The sequence below is a fragment of the Silene latifolia genome, chromosome 9 (genome assembly GCF_048544455.1).
Source record: "Silene latifolia isolate original U9 population chromosome 9, ASM4854445v1, whole genome shotgun sequence".
NCBI lineage: Eukaryota > Viridiplantae > Streptophyta > Magnoliopsida > Caryophyllales > Caryophyllaceae > Silene > Silene latifolia.
This window is the reverse complement of record NC_133534.1, coordinates 218090909-218115262: the sequence shown is the minus strand read 5'-3', so window position 1 is coordinate 218115262 and position 24354 is coordinate 218090909. Positions and strand designations below refer to the sequence as shown.

At 35.9% G+C, this 24354-nt stretch overlaps 1 protein-coding gene across 2 annotated transcripts; it reads right to left on the bottom strand.

Annotated features, from left to right (window-relative positions):
• Positions 1-2397: 2397 nt before the first annotated feature.
• Positions 2398-23870, bottom strand: LOC141600409 (sterol 3-beta-glucosyltransferase UGT80B1-like). Of its 2 annotated transcripts, none has more exons than XM_074420644.1 (14): positions 23504-23870; positions 22613-22767; positions 21585-21827; positions 19986-20097; positions 19255-19377; positions 18063-18126; positions 17057-17114; positions 16786-16963; positions 7325-7455; positions 6808-6910; positions 5198-5274; positions 4584-4631; positions 3531-3680; positions 2398-3021 (listed from the first exon to the last, which is right to left on the bottom strand). In XM_074420644.1, the coding sequence occupies exons 1-14, from the start codon at positions 23634-23636 to the stop codon at positions 2818-2820; spliced, it is 1779 nt and encodes a 592-aa protein (XP_074276745.1). In that variant the 5' UTR covers positions 23637-23870; the 3' UTR covers positions 2398-2817. The 2 variants fall into 2 exon arrangements, with proteins under 2 accessions (XP_074276745.1, XP_074276744.1); XM_074420643.1 differs by having other exon boundaries at positions 19207-19377; positions 23504-23842.
• Between the last annotated feature and the right edge of the window lie 484 nt (positions 23871-24354).

Below are 24354 nucleotides of genomic sequence, written 5' to 3'. Positions count from 1 at the left end.
GAACTTCTTTATATACTTGCTCATGTCATAAAAATTAGTAAGTGAGCCGACAAAACCGTTCGTTTTCATCATGCATGTAATTTCGAAGCTCCCCTATATACTTGATGGATATATTCATCGATACTTTCTAAAGTTCGTTATAAAGTTTTCGAACTCGTTTACAAAAAAAGTCTCTCACATTCCAAATCCCCCTAATACAACTTGTTAACCGAATAATAATAGTGGATCCTTAGATAGTATGGATACTCCTCCTAATCAGCATACCCGTGTCCAACACGTGTCCATGGTATTTGGACACATTTTTGACACACCTTCAAGCGAAATCAAGTTAAATTTAAAGTGTATGGTGTGAATTGTTTTATAGTGGAATTTGGTGGGGAAATAAGTCGAATTGGAAGCAAATGATGTCTTTAGACGAGTAATGAGATGTCGAAAGAGATTGATTATAAGTTGGCTTTTGGTTTTGAAAATGAGAATGGGTTATATAATTAATGTCAACTTTTACCTTCACTTATTTAAATTTAATATTAAATATTTTTGCAAAAATAAAATCGTACATATATAACTACTCCCACTCACTCCTTCTTAGTCGCTCATTTCTTACCCTTCCATTTTGCACAAAAAATAAGGAATTGATTTTGGACCACATAAAACACTCTACTCCACATGCAAAAGAATTTGGACCACACAAACCTTTTCAAAAAAGATAAGAGAAAAGAAAATCCGATTACCATGAAAAATGAAAGAGGGAAGAAATGAGCGACTAAGAAGGAGCATAAAATATACTTCCTCCGTCCCAGCCATTTATTATCAATATTCACTTCGGCAGAAAAACCAATGAAATGATAAAAAAAGAAAAAAGAAAAAAGAAAAATAATGATAAATGAACGAAGTTTATTTTCACAATACAACTTTTACTCATCTCAAATACCGATCATTTTACGCGGTATTTTCCATGATCTACCCCAATTAAAAAACGGTGTTGCTTTTTCACATACGGACTTTACTCTTTCACATACAATTTTTCATAAAATTTCCATACTATACCCTTTTCCTAAATCTAAACAAATTAGGTTTACATATGACTTTTACCCTAAAATTAAATCGAATTGTTCTAAAAAATTGAAAAATGGATTACAATTTTTCAAAATTTTCATTTAGTGAAATAATTATTTTGTTTAGCAATTATTAAAAACTTATTTATTAGTTATTTTGTCCTAAAATTAGGTTTATAATTTTTCACGTTCTTTAATTAGTTGATGCCTGATGCCTGAGTAGTCGAGTATTTATTACCCTAAATGAGAATTGTGTTGCTGGACACTGCCAGGACATGATTGAATCTTACCTAGGCAAACAATAGTCTAAGCTAGTAAAGCTACAACACGTAGATGTTAGTTATCCATCTATCTGTTTTGGGTGTCTTGAATTATTCTTAGGATTCACTAATTTAATGTCGCTAATGATCAGTCCGGCGTGAGGTCGGCTCGAGTGAGGATCGCCGGCGAGTAGACTGACCGGAGGTGGTGACTGGAGGTGGGTGAAGGTGATTTAGTGGTGAAGTGAGAAAAAAAATTAATTGGGTAAGGATGAAAAAAATGACAAGGGTAATATTGTAAATGACGTATGTGAAAGAAAAAATTCGTATGTGAAAAAAAAATACCCTTAAAAAAAAGCTCTAACCCAATTCTTCTTTGAAAACCTAGCCTACAACCATACAACATCCCAATTAATCAAATTTATTTAATCATAAATGACAATTCCTTTAATTTGATTCACTAATCACAAACTACCCATCAAATTAATACTTCTTCCATGTTTTTTTATTAACTTTATTTATGGGGGGTTTGGGGTTGTTTTTAGTTTGGTGCTTGGCGGCGTTTGACGACATGAATAGGTGCGGGTCGGCAGTGGGATTTCTATGTACAATACTTCAGTGCTACATTGAAAGCGAAAAACAAAGAAAAAGAAATATCCATTATGCACTATGCTTTTATGGCTGTAATGCTGTATGCTACATAATTATCTGTTCATTATGCTTCATGTTGTATGTAATACATTTATAATTATCAACGTAATACATAATACATAATTATTTGTGTTTATCAATAATTTATCAATGTGAAATCATTTGTGTACATAATTATTTGTTCATAGTCATAAGGTGAATGGAATTAGAGGAGAATGTGTATGTGAAGTTAGAGAGAATAGATTAGAGAGAAAATAGAGAGAAAATGAGAGGGGTATAACTGTCAATAGTGTACTATGATGAGTAAAATATGTACTGCGAAAATCAGGACTCATATGTCCAATTGCACACAACATACTTGTCCAGTTGTGTGAATTTTACGAAAACTAGAAATAGATAACAAATGAGTAAGACACCCTAAAACGAAAATAGATAACAACTGACCAAGGAGAATATTTTATTAAATTTAAATACTATATCCCGTGTCCTAAATTTCATGGGATACCCTATGTCCGTGTCCGTTTCGATACTACCTAGGTGGACCCTCTATTTCCCACCAAAATCCACCCTTCAAGCAAAATCTTGAATGACTAGTACATACAATAAAACTCAAAAATCTGCCTTTTACTCACATTGCCCATTCAAAAAATAAAACGACACCTGAAGGTATTTTCTACGCACCACCAACAATATACACCAAAGAATACAGACGCTGGAGGATCTATATGCTTATTTCCAACCATGCTAAGTTGTAGCATAAAAAAATTAAATGGCCAATAAATTACTCCGAATATGATCAGATTAGGTAGGCATAAGATATAACTGTACAAGAACTCCCAACACCTAGAAGCCTATGAACAAACACCGCCACAAAAGTTTGCAATTTGAGTAAAGAACCATTGAATTGGGTTCAGATGATCTTCATCCTCGAGTTTAGACGACATGGGAGGCTTTGGAAAATCACGAGGTAAATGACGATGAAATGCATCAACTGCAGCAGCAACTCCATCTTCATTTTCTATTAACTGTGCAATTTCCAAAACCCGAGATTTTATCTGAAAAATTATAGAACGCTTTAATCCGAATAAGATCATCCCAGACATCACAATAGAACACACATTCCTGAAATACAATTCATCAATATTATACTAGTCCCATTATTGCCCCATATGCGTAGGTCTAACATATCAAAACACTCACGTCTTTTGTTAATCTCAAAAATATAAAGGTAAAAATCATAAAAGCATATTCTTTTGAAAGCTTTCCCTTACGAAATTGTTGATATGTATTCACATAAGACTTTAGACGAGGACTTTTTAATTTTGGTTAAATTGATGTCCAACCACCTTTCCGGGTCAAATTGATGTACACATTAATGCTAATTAAACAAACCTATGAGGAATTTTATCTACCGTCCTATACAATTCAGAGTTTTCAGGACATAATGTAAAAAAGACATTCGTGCCAATATAACCTAGTGTCTCAAGTCTTTGCAGGTAATTAATGCTCTATACTAGAGAGCAAAAGCTACTTACATGTATTTTGCTACAAATAATGAAATTACCTCAGGATCAAGCATAAATCTTATAGCATTTGAAAGAGCTTCAACGCTAAGCTGAGCAATAGGAATGGGTTCTGGTCCCAAGCCTGTTTGATGAATTCTATCACCCCAGAAAAACTGGTCTCCGAAAAATGGTACAATAGTTGTCGGACACTGCAGTAAAATCATATTCAATTACACGCGGTGCATTTTGCATGTGGCAAGATCAAATATAACACAAGTCATTACTGGCAGTCTACTGAAATTAGCAGGTGACTGCACCTGTTAAAAACAAAGAACCACTTAACGTGGATTTGGAGATGCAATACTTCCTACTAATAATGGATTTAGATGCTCCCTTTCTATTTTTCTAGAATTGCGCTATTTTCCTTTTGGACCAATTTAACAAAATTGCGCTATTTCTAAACTTGTCAAATTGTGGATATAAAATCTCTCTCTAACCTCTACAATATGAATTATAGTACCACATACATATATATGTGCGTGTGTGTGTGCGCGCGCGTGTGATGGCACATCTGATACCTTCATCTTTTCTTTCTTACACTTACTAATTATTTGCATTACTTGCTCGCCCAAATCTCTGTACTAACAGTAGATGTGGCAGTTGCAAATGCATAAGAGATTAAGAGGGAGTCAAATATTTGCTATTTGAATATGGCATCTGATTGTAAGAGAAGATAAAAACATGAACCAAAGATTAGTGTTGGGAAATTATCTTCAAGCACAACGAATGCAAAATCGACAAGATTATCCTAGAAGTAAATAAACACAAGCCAATAACAAAATGAGACAATATTTAGGGTAAATAAACCTAGACATAAATAAACGCAAGCCAATAACAAAATAAGACAATATCTAGGGTAGGAACCAAAGACAACCCCACAAAACATGCTCTAATGTGGACTTCGCAACATTTACTTTTGGGTGGTCATTAATTGGGTCATAACCCAATAATTAGATTAAACTGCAATAAGCTCTTTTTCTTATTGTACAAATCTAAGATAACTAGCTTCTCAAAACTAAAGTCGCATAAACTAGAAAAGCCATGAAACTTACTCCAGCTCTTAATCCAGCTGCTGTAGTTCCTGCACCACCATGGTGTACCTGCATTTATGTTACTAATTGGTAAATGTGGTGACAACAAAGAAAGATACGAGTATTTCCATTTCTTATAGAGATAGTATTTGGTTCTGAATTATGATGGCATGAAGAATAATGACTACCTAAATTAGGGGTGTGTTCTTTTTCCTATCAAGAAACAGTCAATCAATAGAATTGCAAGTTCAAATGCACAATTTTCATTATGGGTCGCCCAACAACTGCCTCACATGGCAAGTTGGCTATAGATTTACGGTTTTGTACATCAACTCCTTCTCCCCTTTACCTAATTGTAGCAGGAGTTTTTGATCCACTAGGAAAAGTAGTTGTAATTGTAGTGACTAGTGACAACTGAAAAGTAAGAAAGAATGAGCACAACTAAGAGTTAATAGTGTCTCTAATGGCATACTTGATCTCTAGATTGAGGAGACATGTGTAATGTATTTCTAACATGGGATTTGGAAAAAAAAATATATATTATTTAAAGCATGTCAATCAAAACAATGGGAAAAGATCCCCGGAAAGACGAAGGCTCCAAGTACTTGATTGCAGGAGAAATAAAATATACTTACCACAGCACAGCATTGAGGGAAAAGCCAATCATGAGGGCAGTTGTCAAGAAGGAATATATGACCTGGGACTTGTGAAACTGCATGACACAAATTAGCATTTGGAAGATCAACCAAGATTCAAGACATCAACTCTATCTCAAAGGTTCACGTCTTTGAAGAATTAGGGGCTACCATGTACACAATCATTTCCCTTGTGTTGATCCAAGAAAAGTGTTTCCAAATTACCGACGATGGAAATTGCTTTGAAAATGTAGAGATAAGTGAGACTTTCTAGAATTAACTAGTAAATTCAAGTTCATGAACTCATTTAAGATAAGTTCTAGAATAGTTTAGATTATTCATGTATGCATCCTAGAATGTGAAAGCGTGTGTGTTCAATTATACCGTGTACTCCTAAGGTTTTGGGTATCAATCAAAAATAGAACATTTTCATCACAGATTATTTTCTTCCATCAAACATATATTTCTGCACTTTCTTATTTATAAACTATCCCAAAATCCAAGAGAAAATTTAGTTGACCAACTTCTAATTCATGTTACAAGGTGCACAAATAATTATACTATCGGTTTTTTTTCATCTCTTAAATGTGAGGTAGTCTCGTTGTGATGGGACTTCTTAAGGCTTTGATTGGATTGAAGGTCATCGTTACAAGGAGCAATAGAGCAGAAATAAAGGGAAGAGAAGAGAACATGAAACTACTAACGAGAACGATAATAATTGCTTTTATATCACATAGTTAAAAAACACCCTTGTAGCACATTTGTTAAAGACTAGTCACCTCCCCTCGAGGGTAATGCATTACATTCATATGGCAGTAATGGTTTTCCCATCACCTGTTCACCTTCACCTTCCCTTCACCACCCCTTTATTTTTCCTTCACCGCATTTCACTCATTTTCTCCTCTGTTTTAATGGTCACTACTCCAGTAACAACTATCCCCAATCCAAGCAATCCCTAGATGTGTGAATTTTCTGTTGAGGTCAGTGTTAATGTGTTATTCCCGTACGGATAGGTAAGAGGTGTGACTTTTCCAAGCAGTTTTCTCCAAAGAGTTAGCAAAACAAGGAGGTGGTTTCCAAATAAACATTGCATTGTTAATTGTATCAAATGACTGCAACTTCATAATAAAAAGAAGCGTAATCAGTTATGAACCATTTTGCTTTAGTCCACCATAATGATGAACAGAAGAGTAATGAGCCGCTGAGAGCATTGGAAATATAACATAGCCTTAGAGTGTGTTTGGATGGAGGGGTTTGGAGGGAAAGGGAGGGGAGAGGAGAACATGAATCATCTTCCGAAACCGCTTAAGCGTGAATCCCACAATACAGCCAAAGATATCATAAATATACAAGAAAAAGAAAATAAAAGATAAACAGCAATAATGAATATAAAAAAAAAAAAAAAAAAAGTAAAATCCAAGTGGCAAAACTTTATGAGAAGAACTTCGAATCAAACAGCATTGGGCAAATATAGCTTCTACACTCTTAACAGAAACAAAGTTAACTCGTTGTCAAAAAACTACAAATGCAGATCTAGGATTTGCAAAAGGCAGCAATTAACTGAGTTTTAAAGATTAGAAGACAGAACACAAGAGGTAAAATAGACTTACAAATACCAAGGTCTCCCCAGCCACGGTCGAGAATTCCACGCTGACCAGTAACTTTCAAAGCTTCAAGAATTATACTTGTGGTTCTTCCTGGATCTTCAAGAGGCTACGAAGGGGGGGAAATTTTAGAGAGAGGAGAAGCTCATATGTCACTTTGAATCATGAAAGCGAACTAAATACAAACGGGTCAGCGCATATTCCGCTAATTTATCTATTTTTGTAACCTTATTGATCTGCATTTGGTTTTTATCCAACCCCTTCCAAATTGGTGCACAAGGCCATTAAGGGATACACTTACATCAGAATATTTGATGCTTTAATTGTTCATACTCGTCACTATGGAGTATTAGGTTGGTACTGATGTCGTGATGGTGCGTTTTTCTTCCACACTCATGGTGCACCGCGTGAAAAATGTAATAAATTAAGCCAAATGGAAATTAAAGATAATAAGAACATTTAAAGTGCAGGCAGTCAAACGAAGTTAACTACTGAAAAAAAAAACAATAGTAAGTGACCTTACCATGCTTCCAAAACCAATATATATGGGCTTTGTCCCTCTATCTATCCATTCAACAAAATCTTCCCCTGGTTGATACTTCGATGCAAGATTTAAGAAACAATAACCAACAACATCAACTACCGGTCCCCAATCTGCAAAGCCATTGAACTTCTGTCAAAACTGTAAACTTCAAGAGCTAATAACTCAACCAGAAAGCATACTAGCAAGGCAAATTAATAAAAATAGCCCAACATTTGTAAAATCCTTTTATAAGAATATGACGTCTTAATTTGAAAAAAAAATAATTTAACGTTAGCGGACGCGTCAGAAAAAATGCCCCATACCTTGTTGCTTAGTTTAAAGAGACACACGGCGACCAATGCACTAAGTGGGGCGCAGAGCATAAGGCAAATGTGCGTGCCTTTTGGACGCGAGGCACCTTATTTTTAGTAACAAGGTTGTATTTTCCAAATAAATTTGGGAAACATTACCTTTCTTAGGAGTTCTCAGGTTGGCAAATATGTAAAGGAGTAAAAGTTGGAATAATGGGAAAAAGAAAGGGCATTCTTAAAGATTTTGCTGAAAAAGATAGGGAAAGTGCATACTAGTGACTAGTGAATCTTGTTAAGTGAGACTTGTCAAAAAGGTGCATTCCAGGCCTTCAAGCTAGTGCTTAATCCGAGGCGAGCCTTAGGCGCACTCGAGGCGCGCCTTTTTAAACTAAGCCTTGTTGGCATTAAAATTCTAGCAAAGTTAGTTTCTGAAAGATCATACTCCCACCCATGTCAATTTTATTATCTTATTTGATATTGGTGGTCAAGGATGTCTGCGTTGACCGACATATTTCCATAATAAACTATAGTTATAGCTTTAACAAAATGATAACATCAAATTAGTTACTCCCTCCATACATTAATGTTCTTCCCATTTCTCTATTATATGTCAGTAGTATTTTAATGAAATGGGAAGAACATTAATGTGTGGAGGGAGTTTGATTTTCCAAGACGAGCCTTAGGCGCACTCAAGGCGCGCCTTTTTAAACTAAGCCTTGTTCGCATCAAACTTCTAGCAAAGTTAGCTTCTGAAAGATCATACTCCCACCAAAGGTGGCGTATCCGAAAAATAAATTTACGAGGTCCCTTTGATTACACGCTAAACATATTGGAAAAAAATTGTGTCTCTTTTTTCATTGAAGCAAAAGTTTTTATAGTAAAATGGATTAACTTGTTACACAAATCGCATTTTATTTCATACAAGGAGAGTACAAAGATCGTTTCTTGAGGCAATCAATACTACTATCCAAAACGAATCGAGTGACACTTTGGGAGTGTTTTTAGCTCCGGTTTTATTAATGGGTTAGCTTATGGATTTTGGAATGTAAGATGACTTGACAGTCCTAATAAAAAAATTAAATTAAAAGTTTTTGCATAAGAACAACGGTAGGCTTATTCGGTTTTTTGAAAGTAGTGTTTAGGGTTCTCCAATGTTTCAAGTTGCTAGGAAGTTAAAATTCCTGAAGTCTCCTGTTAAGAAGCTTAATTCTACTTTGTTCTCAAGTGTTGAAAAGAATGCTCATATACTGTATATTGCATATTAATATCTCTTAATTGCCCGCATCCCTAGATGTTGAATATATACATGGTGGTTGACACTCCGTCGACCGCCAAAGACAAATGCTAAACTTGGATAACGATAGAATCACGAATCGTTTTCCTTAAAGAGTATTTCGACCTTACATTTGCCTCGGGTTGCACGAAATCTCTTGTAGGATAAGACTATCGATTCCCTCTCGTTCTTGGCAAATAGAATCGAAATAATACAAATGAAGTTTTATAATTTGTTTGTTCTTTCAAAGTTGAAAAGTTTCGATTTTTTCATCATTTTTCAATCATGCATCAACATGTATTTATACATGTTATGTATGCATACCCTAAAGGAAACAATCGGTTATTTCCAAGAGGTACCTTTTGGCATAAGTATGAAACAATGCAACACGATTCATAGAACCCGATAAATATCACTCACCCCGATCGGGGTTAGCGTTCCCGATCGGGGACGTGGTTTTTCCAATTTCATGTAAACAAAAATTTGGAAACTTTTACTATATAACAACAGCCCCGATCGGGGCTAGCCACCCCGATAGGGGTTATGTCAATTTTCCATTTTTGTGCTACGATTTCATCGACTAATTTGCATTGTAACTTATTCTTTAAATTTGCTCATTCAAACTCGTTTATATGAGCATGTACTCCACACTCCCTAACTCATATTATAACGGTCAAACTCGCTACGATTTATGGCCAAATCCCGATTGCATTCAAATGATATCGTGATTAACTAAAATCACCAACATTCCTCCCCCATTTAAATGCAATCCTTGATTCAAAACAACAAACCAAACCAAACTCATACATAAAGTAAAAATGTCACGCAGATTGAATTTCCACCTTAGTGAACTATGCATTCTGCATTCGAGTATCGGGGTGTCTCTATGGATTGAACCCGTCAAGTCATATGAATACATGAAGATAGAACACATACAAGTTCAAGATAACTCCATAAGTTTATTACCGACACTATTTTACATGGCCTAGTGTCCCTATCCATTCATGAGTGCTTGCAAAGCCAAGCCCGAGCTTTAAGAAGCGGCCACACTTCACACTCATATAGGTGGACTCTTTTCATCGTGCCCTGCAAAGCACTTTTTCAAAAGATCCATTAAGAAGATTAACTTCACCCTAACTTATCATGCAGGTCTGAGCACACACTTTCGGGACAATATAAACAATGTGCTCCAATCTTTGATAATAGGCTTTCCACATTGAATTCTACCTCTAACGTCATATTAGAGGGGAATTGGGTGTCCTACCACCAAAGATTTATATAGGCTTTAAACATCCCGATACCGACTATGAACGAAGCTCCTAATTGATTCTTTATGCAAAATTATCAACTAGAACTGAGATCTCACAAAAGACAACCAAGATCAATCCCCATTTATGATAGTCCATAAACCGTGTTATAACAAACAACCCGATGCGCATCGTTACTCACTACCAAAATATCATGGATGAAATTGGTCTAATACTTTTAAGTAATAACGTAGAATAATTTCCTTAGCTACTTAGCCTTAACCGGCTATGCTAACACTACGCATACCGACTCCAATGTCAAACTCAAAATGCAATTTTGCTTTTCGGAAACCCATAAGCTAATGGTGCCTCCCCTAAGCAAGAATACTCTACCATTTGTAGAAATGACCATCTACATTGGTAAAATCAATTTGCATAACATTATCCCTCTATAACTGGAAAACCGACAAAGGACAAACCATATAATTCATGGCTTACTTTATGCATTTTCACACTTGCCTAATAACTTGCAAAGGATAAGGACTAGCTATACTAGTATACTTACTCAATTTGTCAAATCACAATAATTAAGCCCTTGTGAAAATCAAAGTTTTGTTTCCACTTTTACCATTGGATAAAAATCACACTCGATCCAGGAGTAAAAATAACCAGAGAATAATAATCATACTCTCACCCTTGATCTAAATATCAAAGATCATTTTACCTCCCCCATGTCCTTTATAGAAGAAGGGGATGACAAACTACCTTTTACAAGGTAAATCATCTTTGGTCTATGTCAAAGATCAACTTGTCAATAATCCTACAACAAATGACTACTCCATTACGGGATTCGTCAAATAACTTTATATTCAATGCTATTGATTTACCTCTTACATGATTAAGCCACCATCACTCCATAATCTCATTATGGTTATCACAAACCATCATTCCCAAGATTATATGGTAAAATCAATTACGTAAGCAAACCTTTAATACTTTACTCTAAGATATTACTATACATGTTCAAGGTAATACTTAATCTTGTCACACAACATCAGATTGCAATATAAACAAAGAGATACACTCTTAATCATTACAAACAACCGATCAAAGTTTAAAACCACTTAATATTGTATCATATTAAGAATTAAATCTGATAATGAAGCATGACTCACCATGAAATAAAATATCACTTAACAATAAACATGTTTCAAATAACCTTATTAAAATTGTAACAATTTTTAATGTCATTACTTGCCATTAACATAATCACCAAAATTATAAGGTAAATTAGTTACAAACTTTACATTATACATAAATTTATCAATTAATCATTATATAACAATTATCACAAGGATTATGCTATTAAATTATTGATCAAATAAACATCCATTAATTAAAACACCATTTTACATCAATATTCAATGTAAAACTTAACAAATAATACCATGTCACTTCCATCCGAATTTGTGCAATTCAAATATTTTATAATGGTCTTGTCCGAATGATATCATAAGTTACTCTTATCAATGTGACTCATATAAATTAATATCAACACCATTCAATATAACCACAAAATGATAATTATAATAGTAAACAGGCATAACATCTAATGCTCACAAAATAACAAAATCATTGTGTTAAACAAATGTATTCTCATGATTACCCATGTTATTAAAACATAACAAAGTAACGCAGTCGAACATAAAGCAAATGCCACTGTCAACCAGAATAATTATACTATATGATGAACACCAAATCATCATCAGAAACAAACATACTTTACGTACACTAAAATCAGATGGCACATTCATCAAAACAACCAATTACTTATCTGTGATGGCTTCAACATTTCGTTGGCAGAGAGCAAAACTCCCATGGGCAAATTGCAATACCCATTACATCATTATCCAAAATTACGTACCCAATAATTAACTGAACCAAATGCATTAAATCGCAACTTCCAATCTGATTTATCAGAATTTGATTGTCTCGACTCTTGCGTGATCCCATCATTAATCCAAACGGAAATACTCTTTAAGAATGTTGAATATATACATGGTGGTTGACACTCCGTCGACCGCCAAAGACAAATGCTAAACTTGGATAACGATAGAATCACGAATCGTTTTCCTTAAAGAGTATTTCGACCCTTACATTTGCCTCGGGTTGCACGAAATCTCTTGTAGGATAAGACTATCGATTCCCTCTCATTCTTGGCAAATAGAATCGAAAGAATACAAATGAAGTTTTATAATTTGTTTGTTCTTTCAAAGTTGAAAAGTTTCTGATTTTTTTCATCATTTTTCAATCATGCATCAACATGTATTTATACATGTTATGTATGCATACCCTAAAGGAAACAATCGGTTATTTCCAAGAGGTACCTTTTGGCACAAGTATGAAACAATGCAACACGATTCATAGAACCCGATAAATATCACTCACCCCGATCGGGGTTAGCATTCCCGATCGGGGACGTGGTTTTTCCAATTTCACGTAAACAAAAATTTGGAAACTTTTACTATATAACAACAGCCCCGATCGGGGCTAGCCACCCCGATAGGGGTTATGTCAATTTTCCATTTTTGTGCTACGATTTCATCGACTAATTTGCATTGTAACTTATTCTTTAAATTTGCTCATTCAAACTCGTTTATATGAGCATGTACTCCACACTCCCTAACTCATATTATAACGGTCAAACTCGCTACGATTTATGGCCAAATCCCGATTGCATTCAAATGATATCGTGATTAACTAAAATCACCAACACTAGATGCAGAGCGGAGTAATTTTGAAAGAATGGCGGCTGAATCCTATTTATTGCTAGCCCAAGCTAAAAGCAGTTTTTTTGCACCAAAAGGCCAAGACATAGTGGGTAATGGAGAGATGACAATTCCAACTTCTTTCACTAAGCTCTAAGAACTACACATTCTCATAGCAAGGTCATTCAATTTACTAATATGGTTGGTGACATCAAGACAATCCTGCTGAAACAAAGGAAGCTTTCTTGGAGTATTATATTGATCTATTGGGGAAGTCCTGTGCAGTGGGACTGTTCATGTTAATAGCGCTCATGTTAATCTGTTAGGAAAATAAAAGTGCTATCAGATGAACAAGCTAGATTCCTGGAAAGAGAGGTCAAGAAGGAGGAAGTTAGTCAAGTAATGATTGAGATTCAGAAGAATAAGACCAGCCTCTGACAGTTATTCTAGCTTATTCTTCAAGGATGTGGTTGGAAATAATGTCACTTGTGCTATTATGGATTTTTGTTGTTGATGGCAAGTTACTTAAACAAGTGGATGTGCATTGGTGCCCAATTGTACTTCTTCATTAGTGACGACTTTTGGCCTATTGCTTGTTGTAATGTGATATACAAGTGCATCACTAAAGTGATATGGAGCAGTTGAATGTGGTACTCCCTTAGATCTAACCAAAGTGCTTTTTTTAGAGGAAGGTTCATGTCAAGAACATCCTTATATGTCAAGATTTGGTAAGATGTTATAAAAGAAAATAATCGTCGGCCAGATTTTTAACGAAAATGGACCTGAAGAGAGGGTATGATAGTATAGAATGGAGCTTTTTGGGAGATATGTTCAATGCACACCAAGTTTCCAGGAAAAATCATTGATTGGGTTATGGAGTGTCTCGCCACTACATCTTACTCTATTAGTATTAATGGTGACCTTTATGGTTTCTTTGGTGGTAGAAGAGGGATTTGACAAGGTGACCCTTTGTCTCCTCTACTCGTTACTATAGCTATGAAGTACTTGAGCAGAAATTGATAGTGATTGAGATTCACAAGGAGTTTCAGTTCCATCCTCTTTGTGTTTCCCTTAAATTCACCCACTTATGTTTTTGTGGATGATATGTTGTTATTTTGCAAAGGGAATGCCAAATCCATCATGTTGCTTTTTAATGCCTTTGATACATTTTCCTCTCACAAGATAATATAATATTACATCTCATTCCATTAACTTTTCCCTTTACTTTCCGGTATAAACCCTGGATTGTTAGATCGCCGTTGGATGAAATCTTGAGCGTTAGAGGAAATGGACCTTCCATTTCTGTTAGGAAATGGAGAGGATCCTAATTGCTTTCTATAGCCTCTGGTTTAAAGGCAAATACTACGTTTAGCCATTTACTTTAATGGGTACCCTGTGGGGGAACAAACAGTCCAAACGCCTCTAAGTTCAGTAAAGGAGCTCTCCTTTCACCTATTTGGGTGTACCCATCTCGCATACGAAGTTGACTACCAATGAATGTGCTATCTTAACGGAGAAGATGGTGGGCAGAATAAAGGGGTGGGGTAATAGTCATGCAAGGAGACTGGTCATGATCAACGCTTTCATTACCCAATTACTGGGAATTTTTAAATCCCTATAAGTACTAATAGCTATTTGTAGGAACTACTTCTTGGAGGGTCGTGATAGGCCTAGGCCTAACAAGGTTCCTTTCGTTGCTCGGAAGGATATATGTAGGAGTTAGGAACATGGAGGGTTGGGTGTGAAAAGTTGCAGATGTGGAACATTGCTGCGTTAGGCAGCTACTCCTGGTGGATTGCTAGGAAGGAAAATCATTGACAGGCCAAATGGGTACAGCACACTTACTTGAAGAATTATGAGTGGTGGGATTACAGTCCTCGTACTGACATTAGCTGATTTTTGAGGAATATATGTAAAGTGAAGGCAGACTTTAGAGACTCGTGGGTTCAGGAGCAGGAGTAAGACTGAGTATTTGAGGTGTCAGTTCACTAAGGTGGCGGGGTTGAGATCGACAGAGGCGGGGAGTATTATTTTCGATGGGAATGTTGTTGAGGGTTCGGATTTCTTCAGATATCTAGGATCTATTATTCAAAAAGATGGGGAGTTAGACGGAGATGTGGCTCACAGAATTAAAGCGGGATGGTTGAAATGGAAGAGTGCTTCAGGGTTTCTATGCGATAAAGATATGCCCCAAAGATTAAAGGAAAATTTTATCGCACGGCAATTAGGCGTGCCCTACTTTACTGACTCCGAGTGTTGGGCGTGAAACATTGTCACATTCAAAAGATGAGTGTGGCGGAGATGCGCATGTTGAGGTGGATGTGCGGACATACAAGGAAAGATCGGTTAAGGAATGAGGTGATTAGGGAAAAGGTAAAAGTGGCGCCAATAGAGGACAAGATGATGGAAAACCGACTAAGATGGTTTGGCCATGTGAGAAGGAGACCTATGGGCCTTTTGATTAGGAGGCCGGAGACTTGGAGAACGAAAAAAGGTCCCTAGAGGCGAGGGAAGACCGAGATGACATGGTTGAGAGTGATAGAGCACGATATGAGAGTTCTGGGGCTTGAGTAGAGTATGGTGACGGAGAGGGCACAATGGAGGGAAAGGATACATGTGGATTTTTAGTATTTGATGTTTTTTGACAGAATTAGTGTTTTTTTATTTATTTAATTTAAAGAAATTAATTTATTTATTTTTCTCTCCTTTATTACACACTTTTTCAACAACCACTTTCTTATAGATTTTACCTGGTTCATTCCGGATCCTTAACTCTATTTCGGTTTTTAAAAATCGTTTTAATCTTTTCTCTCGATTTAAATTTTAAGTTTTTATAAAAGAAAGACGGAATTCGATTTTAAAACCCCTAAGTTCACCTTGACGTTCCATTACATTTTCGTTCTCCCTTTTTGTTTTTCATCTCCCCTTTTTTTATTCGCATTTTGAGGCGTGCGTTCACCCATGGACGGTTCGAAAGGATGATTCATGTCAGCCGACCCCAAATCATTTTGGGATTAAGGCTCTGATGTTGTTGTTGTTGTTGTTGTTGTTGTTGTATATGTAAAGTGAAGGAGAAACTAAGTACAGATGTGAGCAATGGAAATTAGGCTGGTATGGATCAAAATTATACTATATTAAAGGGATATGACTGGCTGTTGGGACCTCATGAGAAGGTTTCCTGGTTTCAGTTTGTCTGGAATAGGTTCAGTATCCCTAAACATTGCATTGTTTACTAGCTGGCTTGACTGGACAGGGTTGGTACCTGCGATTGACTAGCAAGACATGGCAATTCTGGCTGGTTTGAATGCTATAGGTGTGAAATGTACCCTGAAGGCCTGAAACAAAGGATCATCTGTTCTTTGAATGTGGGTATAGCAGGCAGTGTCTTGGATTTGTGGCAGGAAGATCAGGCATGCAAATTACCTGCTCATCATTTAAGGATGAAGAGTTTATTCCAAATAAAGGTGATGATTTCTCTTCTGACTGTGTTGCAGTATCAGCACTGGTGTGCAGTGTGAGTCATGACAAAGGCCACTGTAAGAAGACCTTAACTGTTGGTACATGGACTGTTTGCTGAGGTAAAATGCAGATTAAAGGTAGAAGTCAGACCAGGGATTTCAAGGGAGGACATTATTGGGCTACTTAATCTTGGTTTGCTGTAACAGCATTATCTAGGATAAGGGACTCGGACATGATTTCTGCACTGTGTTGGAGTGTGCTGTTGTTATGTGTTTGTTTTGGTGATTAATAAAATACTTACATTCTAGCAAAAAATGGTCAAGGTTGACCTTGATTGATAACTAAAGTCAAATGTAGATCATAAAAACAAGATCAAGGTAGTAGGTATAACTCTACTTCATACCTTTTGGTTTTGGAACCAGATGGGGGCTCCACATGTATCCTGTTGGAAAATGCGATATTGATCCACGATACAAGCTAAAGTATGCAATAGGAGGAAGCTTCAATTTCCTTTTCCTAAACTCGTTAATATAGCTCCTTATTCCCCACCAGATTAGCAAATCAACAATAATATATGATAACTGTTTTGATTGACATGACAGAAGAAAACGTCAGATACACTAATAGGTGCAGGTCAGGGAAGTGAATTAGAGTAACTAAGGACAGAAGCATACCCAGTTACCAGCACTTTGAGGTACACGAGCCAGTGGGTGAGGAAATTCATAAGTTGGCCTGCCTAATAAGCAAGTGTAAGAAGTAATTACCACAGGAAGATTCTAAAACTGAATATCAATATTGAATGACAATGATAATGAAATTAAGCTTGTTCTCTCTCAAACGGAAGAAAATGCTGAGGAATAAATATTTCATGTGAAAAGGTGAAGGTATGTCAGAAACAAAATTAAACGGACAAACAAATCACAGACAAACAAGAATATTATAACCGTACGAACGTCTCCAAGCAAAAGGAAGCTGGAAGGTGTAAGGGTGTGAGAAAGTATGACTGTATGACCTCATAAACAAGCAACTAGAAACAGGCAAGTATTCGCCCAAAAATATCTCAACATTAATAATGTGCTTTGACCCCTCAATCCCTCATAACGGTCAATATAACTAATGAGCGTTGTTAACTCCAAAAAAGAAAAACCCTTTCACAATTTACTAAATCATCAGCAAAAGTTAGGAACTCACCTTGCAACCTAAACCTAGCATATATCTAGCTAACGAAGTGACCACGGAACAGCGACCACTACCCCAAACCCAGTCCAGGGTTAATGCCACACTATGTAGAACTTATGAAGTGTAAATAACTTCTATGCTTTGCACATTAATATGCCACACCTACTAATCTGAATTTCCACACTAATACACAAGCATTACCCTAGTGCTTCATGGCTCCCTTCTACGGCAGGATTAATGGTTGGATATAAATTTCCCTTTTCTCAAAATCACAAAGGTTGTTTCCAAATGACCCATAATGAAAAAGTGGTGTAATGCACTATAGTCTATTTACTTCACTATACAAAAAACAAAGAGTTTAGTGAGTTATTCTATCAAAATGGATCAGATTGCCAATGCGTGATGCAGTAAAAAAAATATTTATAAATGCAATAAAAATGACATCATAACGCAAGATAAGATTATCCAAGTGAAAACATGAAATTTGGAGTGACAACTTACGTCCACGGCATTGTGAAAAAAATGTGTAGAGGTATGCCAAGAGCTTCGGCAACATGTGCATGACCTGAAAATACATTCCAGCTCATTAGGCTAAACTCTAAAGCAAGAAGGGACTAAAAGGGGAAAGTAAAATGATCAAGAGAGGCAGCCAGTCATTCGAAAATGTCACACCAATTCAACCACCGCAACCTGTACTAGGAAGCATGAACAGCCAGCAATAATACACAATCTCCTTCATCTAAAATATAACACAATGATTAGCTTCAGCAGAGGATCGAGTGACATTCTCTTCTGCTGAAGAACTCAGAACTCAGAACCCACAACTTACAACTGGTGTGTTGTGTCCATCGATGAATGATACCTAATGTTGTTGTTATACTAGCTAGCATCCTAGTACAGCAAAATAGACGGATCTATTACAAATAGTGCGTGTGTACATCATGCATTTTAAATTCCACTTAAGGAACGAATTATACTCAACGAGTTCAAAGAGAATTATATACTCTGACAAATAGTGTGTCAACTGTCAAGACACTACTTTCACCATGTCCCTACTTCAATTAAAGTGTCAGATACTCCGACACTGTATCTGACACAATACGTGTCGGTGAGTCTGAGTAACATAAGATGAGATGTATTACAATCCTCTTACTTCAGCAACAATGGCACAGGATAAATGAGAAAAAGGGTAGTAAAAGAAATACAGAAAAAATTAGCAACCACATTAAAGTGTGTATAGTTTTGGGACAATACATTCTACTGGAAAATGGGTTTGCCTTATTTTTCTTATTTGGTTTTCAAGGGGGTGCGAAAACTCTACCGGAAATATAATTTCCTCCACAAGTAGTTTATTTCACTTTGAAAATATTAAATTTCAAAGCCTCTCCCTCTCCCTCTCCCTCTCCCTCCTTCCTATTCTTCTTTTTCTTTCTTTCTTTTATCTATATATACACAATTAAACAATGCAAAACTATTAGGAACTTATTTCACTGTTAAGAGATTTAGTTAATAATGTTTTCCCTCAAACCAAACCAAGCCTGAAAGAAGAAAAGTTTAGATCCCAACAACAAAAATAGGTTAGGAACTGGCATTGGAAAAGTGGTAATCATGGCATGTTCCTCTTTGCCACTAACAATAAACATACCATAAGCAGGAGGGTTAGCAATAATTGCTTGAGCCTTAAAAGGGACACCTGTCTCTATGTCGGGTTCTGTACACGCTGGCAGAAGTGATTCAATAATAGCCTTCAGTTGCTTTCGTTGAATTGATATTTCTCCTGGTGAAGATGGAATAAATCCTTTATTTCTCACCATATCTGATTACAAGTAAGAGACCTGAAATTACCTTCACCTCGATTTGGATTATGTACATAATAGTCATATCAAACAGAGAAATGCAAAAGGAACTGAAGAACATGTGACCGAAACACAACTTTCTTTTGACAAGTACATGAAAAACAATTTTGTTAAATAGAATACAAAAGTAGATACATTGTTCTATATTAGTAATGTTGATAATGATGATGATGATAGCACTCAAATCATCAACCTATTGTAAATGAATATTTAAGGCTTGGGATAATGAATTTACACACTAAGAATTGAATGTAGTTACCGCTTTAAATTTAGCTCCGTAGCATCTCAAATATAAAGATGGCCCTACTCCCTAGTCCTTGAAACCTTCCGAAACTAATGATAGTAACTTTCAACGCTAACACAATATGAATTGTTCAAAATGAAAATTTCAAAAGGGATTAGAGAGGTTTTTGACAACCTGTACGACTTCTCCTTTTTTTGCGAGATAAAAGATAATCAGGCTATATAGGAACATATTAATGGAAAAAAAGGCTATTTGTGAACACAAAAAAAAAAGAATTATCGAAACAGAGATCTTCAATATAATTGTAGGATTTGAGCTTCTTACACCCTGCTAAAACACGAGGATCGCCACCTAAAGGATAGAATTCCACACCAGCTGACTTAACAAAATTGCTAAAGTTGATATGAGTGGCCAACCGAACATGATGACCGAACTCCTGCACATACATAATAGATGAACCTTTAGACAACTATTTCATTCTTCGTCACTCTTAAAAGACGGTAAAGAAATCCCGTCATAAGAATGCCAACAAACATGAAAAGAAATTATTTTCTTAATCATTTTGGGATTAAGGCTCTGATGTTGTTGTTGTTGTTGTTGTTGTTGTGCACTTCTCCAAATAATTGTGAAGCAGTTCAACAACTACACATGACAAGGATAGAACGATGGCAGACTCATATGTCAGAAAGAATATAATACTCAATACATAACTGTCATACTTCAAATAATGACTTATCAGGACACAGTTCAGCGAATGACTTATCAGGACATAGTTCAGTTGATCAGAAAGAATATAATACTCAATACATAACTGTCATACTTCAAATAATGAGAATTCTTACAAACTGAAGTTCGGAGAAATCTCTTTCCCAGATCTCAAATTTTAGAAGTTTTGGTCATATACCCGAAGTTTATAACATATACTCAATTTTAAAACTCCTCGAAGGTATACATTAATTCAGATAACTAACCAAAACTTCCCTAAACTTATAAAGGATGGACACTACAACTTCTCTACATTAAAGTTAAAGTTATTAACTCTAGTGACACTAACACGTTATTATGTAACTCTAGTGACACTAACACTTCATACTTTAGGAAACCTCCAAGAAAAGCACTATTGGAGTAAGGTTCTCCTTGAATTAACTGTCAGTTACAACAAACGCTAGCCTCATTGGACAACCACGCAAAGCTATATAAGAAAGATGTACTCGTTCTACTACTCCACTTTCAAGAAAAAAGACATCACAAACATTAAGGGATTATAAAAATATAGTCCGAATGCCCTAAGAGGTTGCAGATTGAAAATTCACAATAGTGGAATCCAGAAAAGCAAACCACACACCACAATAGTATACATATCTACCACGGGTCTCAAACAGAGAAGACAGTGAAGCTATAATACACTCGAAAGTTGCATTTTCTTATTTTTGATAAATGTTGTCGCTAAAAAGCCACATGGAAGCATTGCGAAGGCTGTTTAAGACTGGCGCTCCCTTGCCCTACTGCAAGTGTGAGCCATCTTGTTGGCATTGGCAATAATGATTGTAACCTTTTTGGTGAGATCGTTCTTGGGTCCTTTCTTTCGGGGGGTTTTCGGTCCTTTTTATTTGGTTTAAGGGCTTTTTAGAATTAATGTTGGATGATGGTTCGCCGATGCATCTCTTCAATTGACAAGTTGATCAACAAGAAGTTTCAGAGCAAAGTCAATTTTTCTCTTACATTGAATGAAATGAAAATCTCCTCAAAAATTGCATGGAGATAGCGATCCGAAGATGTTTCGAATTATGAAAACATGGTCTGAGAGTGTAAGGAAGAACATTTTTCTTTGATTTCACATATTCTTGGTACCTGTCGTATGGTGTTTTGATAATAAATTGTCTTCCCAAAAAAGTTACCAAAAACAAAGGTATCAACACATGCCTGAAGTCTCTTTGCCAGAGCAAGAAAAGGTTGAACATCCCCCCTTGTCCCAACAACAAGCACGACAATTTTTAACCTTGGAACAGGTCTATTATGATCAAGAGCAATGCCATCAACATGAAGGGAAGAACTTTCAATGGAATGCAGCCCTAGCAGTTCAGAAGCTACGGGGCCATTTTCAGCAAGGTCCACCTCCACAGTTCCATCGTTTTGGATTTTGACTAGGTTTGCAATGAGCTTCTCCTAAAATTAAATAAGCAGTTGTCAATTACTGATATGGTAATTGCACGCGAAGATATTACATACAAGAGCTATCAAAAGAGTGTAACAAAGACCCAAAAGAGAGTGGACTAAAAACGAATACGATGCAGCATATACTCTCCAAGTCTCAATATAAGAGTTCATAAACATGTATGGGCAGTTATAGTAATTTCATTGCCAATTAATTTTACTAGAAGAATTGCTATATCACAGGCAGCAAAACGCGACAGAACATGCCCCAAAATACAAAGTTATAGAATGAATTCATTGGTGATGGCGGAAAGGGATGATGATCTGTTATTCATTACCAAAGGTAACTTATTTCAGCAACTCGGAGATGCATTATTGTTAATTATAGATCGTAAACTTTGTTACCAGTAAGCCTACTACGAAGATAAAAGGAGTCATACTTGCTCAACAGACAAAATAAAAGAAAACAAAACAAAAGGCACAAAAGTAATATTACACATGCTCGAATGTGAGAATAATGTTTTCTTCAGTTATTCTATGTTGTAGATAAATCCACCACTTTTATCACTTGTGTGTGGAACTTTTTATCGCTATATGGCAAGTATAAATTGATGACTTCTTATGAAACATTTTAAGCAGGTAACCTGTATTTATAACAAGGCAAAAAGTAAGCAAAACAAACCTGTATATCAGCTGAAAATAAAACAATCCTCAAGGTGGGAAAGAGGCAAAGTAACAGCATCTAAAAAAAGTTCTACACGAAAACTTGAAATGATAAGTAAGAAAACGCAAATTACCTTGTCACGCTCTGACAAGTGATCCAATTTTAGATTGGGTCTTTGACTCTCCTTCTGGCTCTTAGATCTACTTAGCATAACCTCATGATTATCAATTAAAAAACTTCTCTGGGTTCCGAAATTGCCTACAGGTGCTGTAGTACAGTGATCCAACACTTTTACAGCATAATATTTGGTGTCAGTAAACATGCGAGTGGGAAAAAAGATGCAATCCAAAATCAAATAGTTAAAGATGAGTATTAGAATTAGCTTTTGCAATTTACTTGTATAATCAAATGAAGCCAAAACAAGTGCAATCGCAAAACAAAAACAATGATAAGAAAGAATTAGAAACTACTCAATAGTAAAGAGACACAATCTAAATAATGAGAAGCTGACAAAGTATTTAGGACGAAAGGGAAAATGTGCATTTTTAACATCTAATCATTCACCAGTCACCACTAATGTAATCTCGTATTTTCAAAAACACTGTTAATGACGATGATGGTGTCTAATCCTGAGGTTGTCAGAAACCTAGCATTGCTTAATACGGAAGTAAGGCTATCAGTACAATGTTTACACTTGCATAAATGTGGCTCCAGGGAAGTTAACGGGAAGGGATACCAGGTACTCCGTATTTTGCAATGACAATTCTTCAAAGCAATGGGATAAAGAAAGTAAAGAACAAAGTAGATAAAGGGTGAAGGAGCAAGCATACAGAGTCCATCCAACTGGAGATCGCCCATATGCCAAATTCGCTCAATCGAGTTAATCAGTTAATGTGTAACTAAATTCAGTAATCCAATTATCTCTTCTAGACAGTTATGCAGCTACACCAGCAAAAGCTAAAATGGAACATGTATAACAACAAACAACAAATGTGATTACAATGAATTATAAATTTATTGATACCTCTTTGAGGTGAAGGGCTGTTATCAATTTCTGGTAATGAACGCTGCTTATCATTGGCAGCCATTAATTTGTCAACTCCCTCTCTAATCTCAACATTACCATTTCCTCCATAATTGCTTCCTCTATAATCCATTTTACAACCATCAAAACCCAAATGAAGCTGATATCATGATCAGGGCCCAATCAGATTAATAATAATTCAGTCGTAACACTGAAAACAAAAAAAAGAAAAGTTGATACTGAGTAGTTTTTCGGTAGCACGATACTTTAAACCAACCAGTCAACATAAACAATGAAAGACTTTTAGTTGATCAACTAATTTTTGTGGGCTTAATTTGTGAGAATCTTGAGTGTAAAATGGGGAAAATAAATAGGAACTGATATGTAAGTTGTGTTTTCTATATTTGGTACGAGAGTAATTATTTATGGGAGTTGCTCTTTCATATACGAACTTTACTCTTTTACATACACTTTTTCATAAAGTTTTCGTATTATACCATTTTCCTAAATCTAAACAAATTAGGTTTTATATATACACTTTTCCCTAAAACTAAATCTAATTGTTCCGAGAAATAATGAATTATAATTCTTCAATTAGTGAATTAATTAATTTGATTAGCTATTACTAAAAATTAAAAACTTGTTTGAGCAATTATTTTATCCTAAAATTAGGGTTTATAGTTCTTCAGTCCTTTAATTAGATTCATGACGGAAGGTTCATGGCGGAAGGTTGGTGGTTTGGTTGTTCGACGGTGTTGGTCAGAGCAAGGAGGGTATGGTGGTCGTGGTGTTTGGAGCAGGGAAGCGCAGTGCGATGGAGGGCGAGCAGTTGCAGTGAGATTGGAGTGGTC

Bases quoted from the DNA above. Each gene is read 5' to 3' on its own strand.
- LOC141600409 (XM_074420643.1), bottom strand. From the start codon at position 23,636: ATGGATTATAGAGGAAGCAATTATGGAGGAAATGGTAATGTTGAGATT. The intron at 5,275-6,807 runs GTAAGTCTATTT...TGTGTCATGCAG, and splicing joins CTGGGGAGACCTTGGTATTT to TTTCACAAGTCCCAGGTCAT. The intron at 4,632-5,197 runs GTAAGTATATTT...ACATAAATGCAG, and splicing joins TCCCTCAATGCTGTGCTGTG to GTACACCATGGTGGTGCAGG.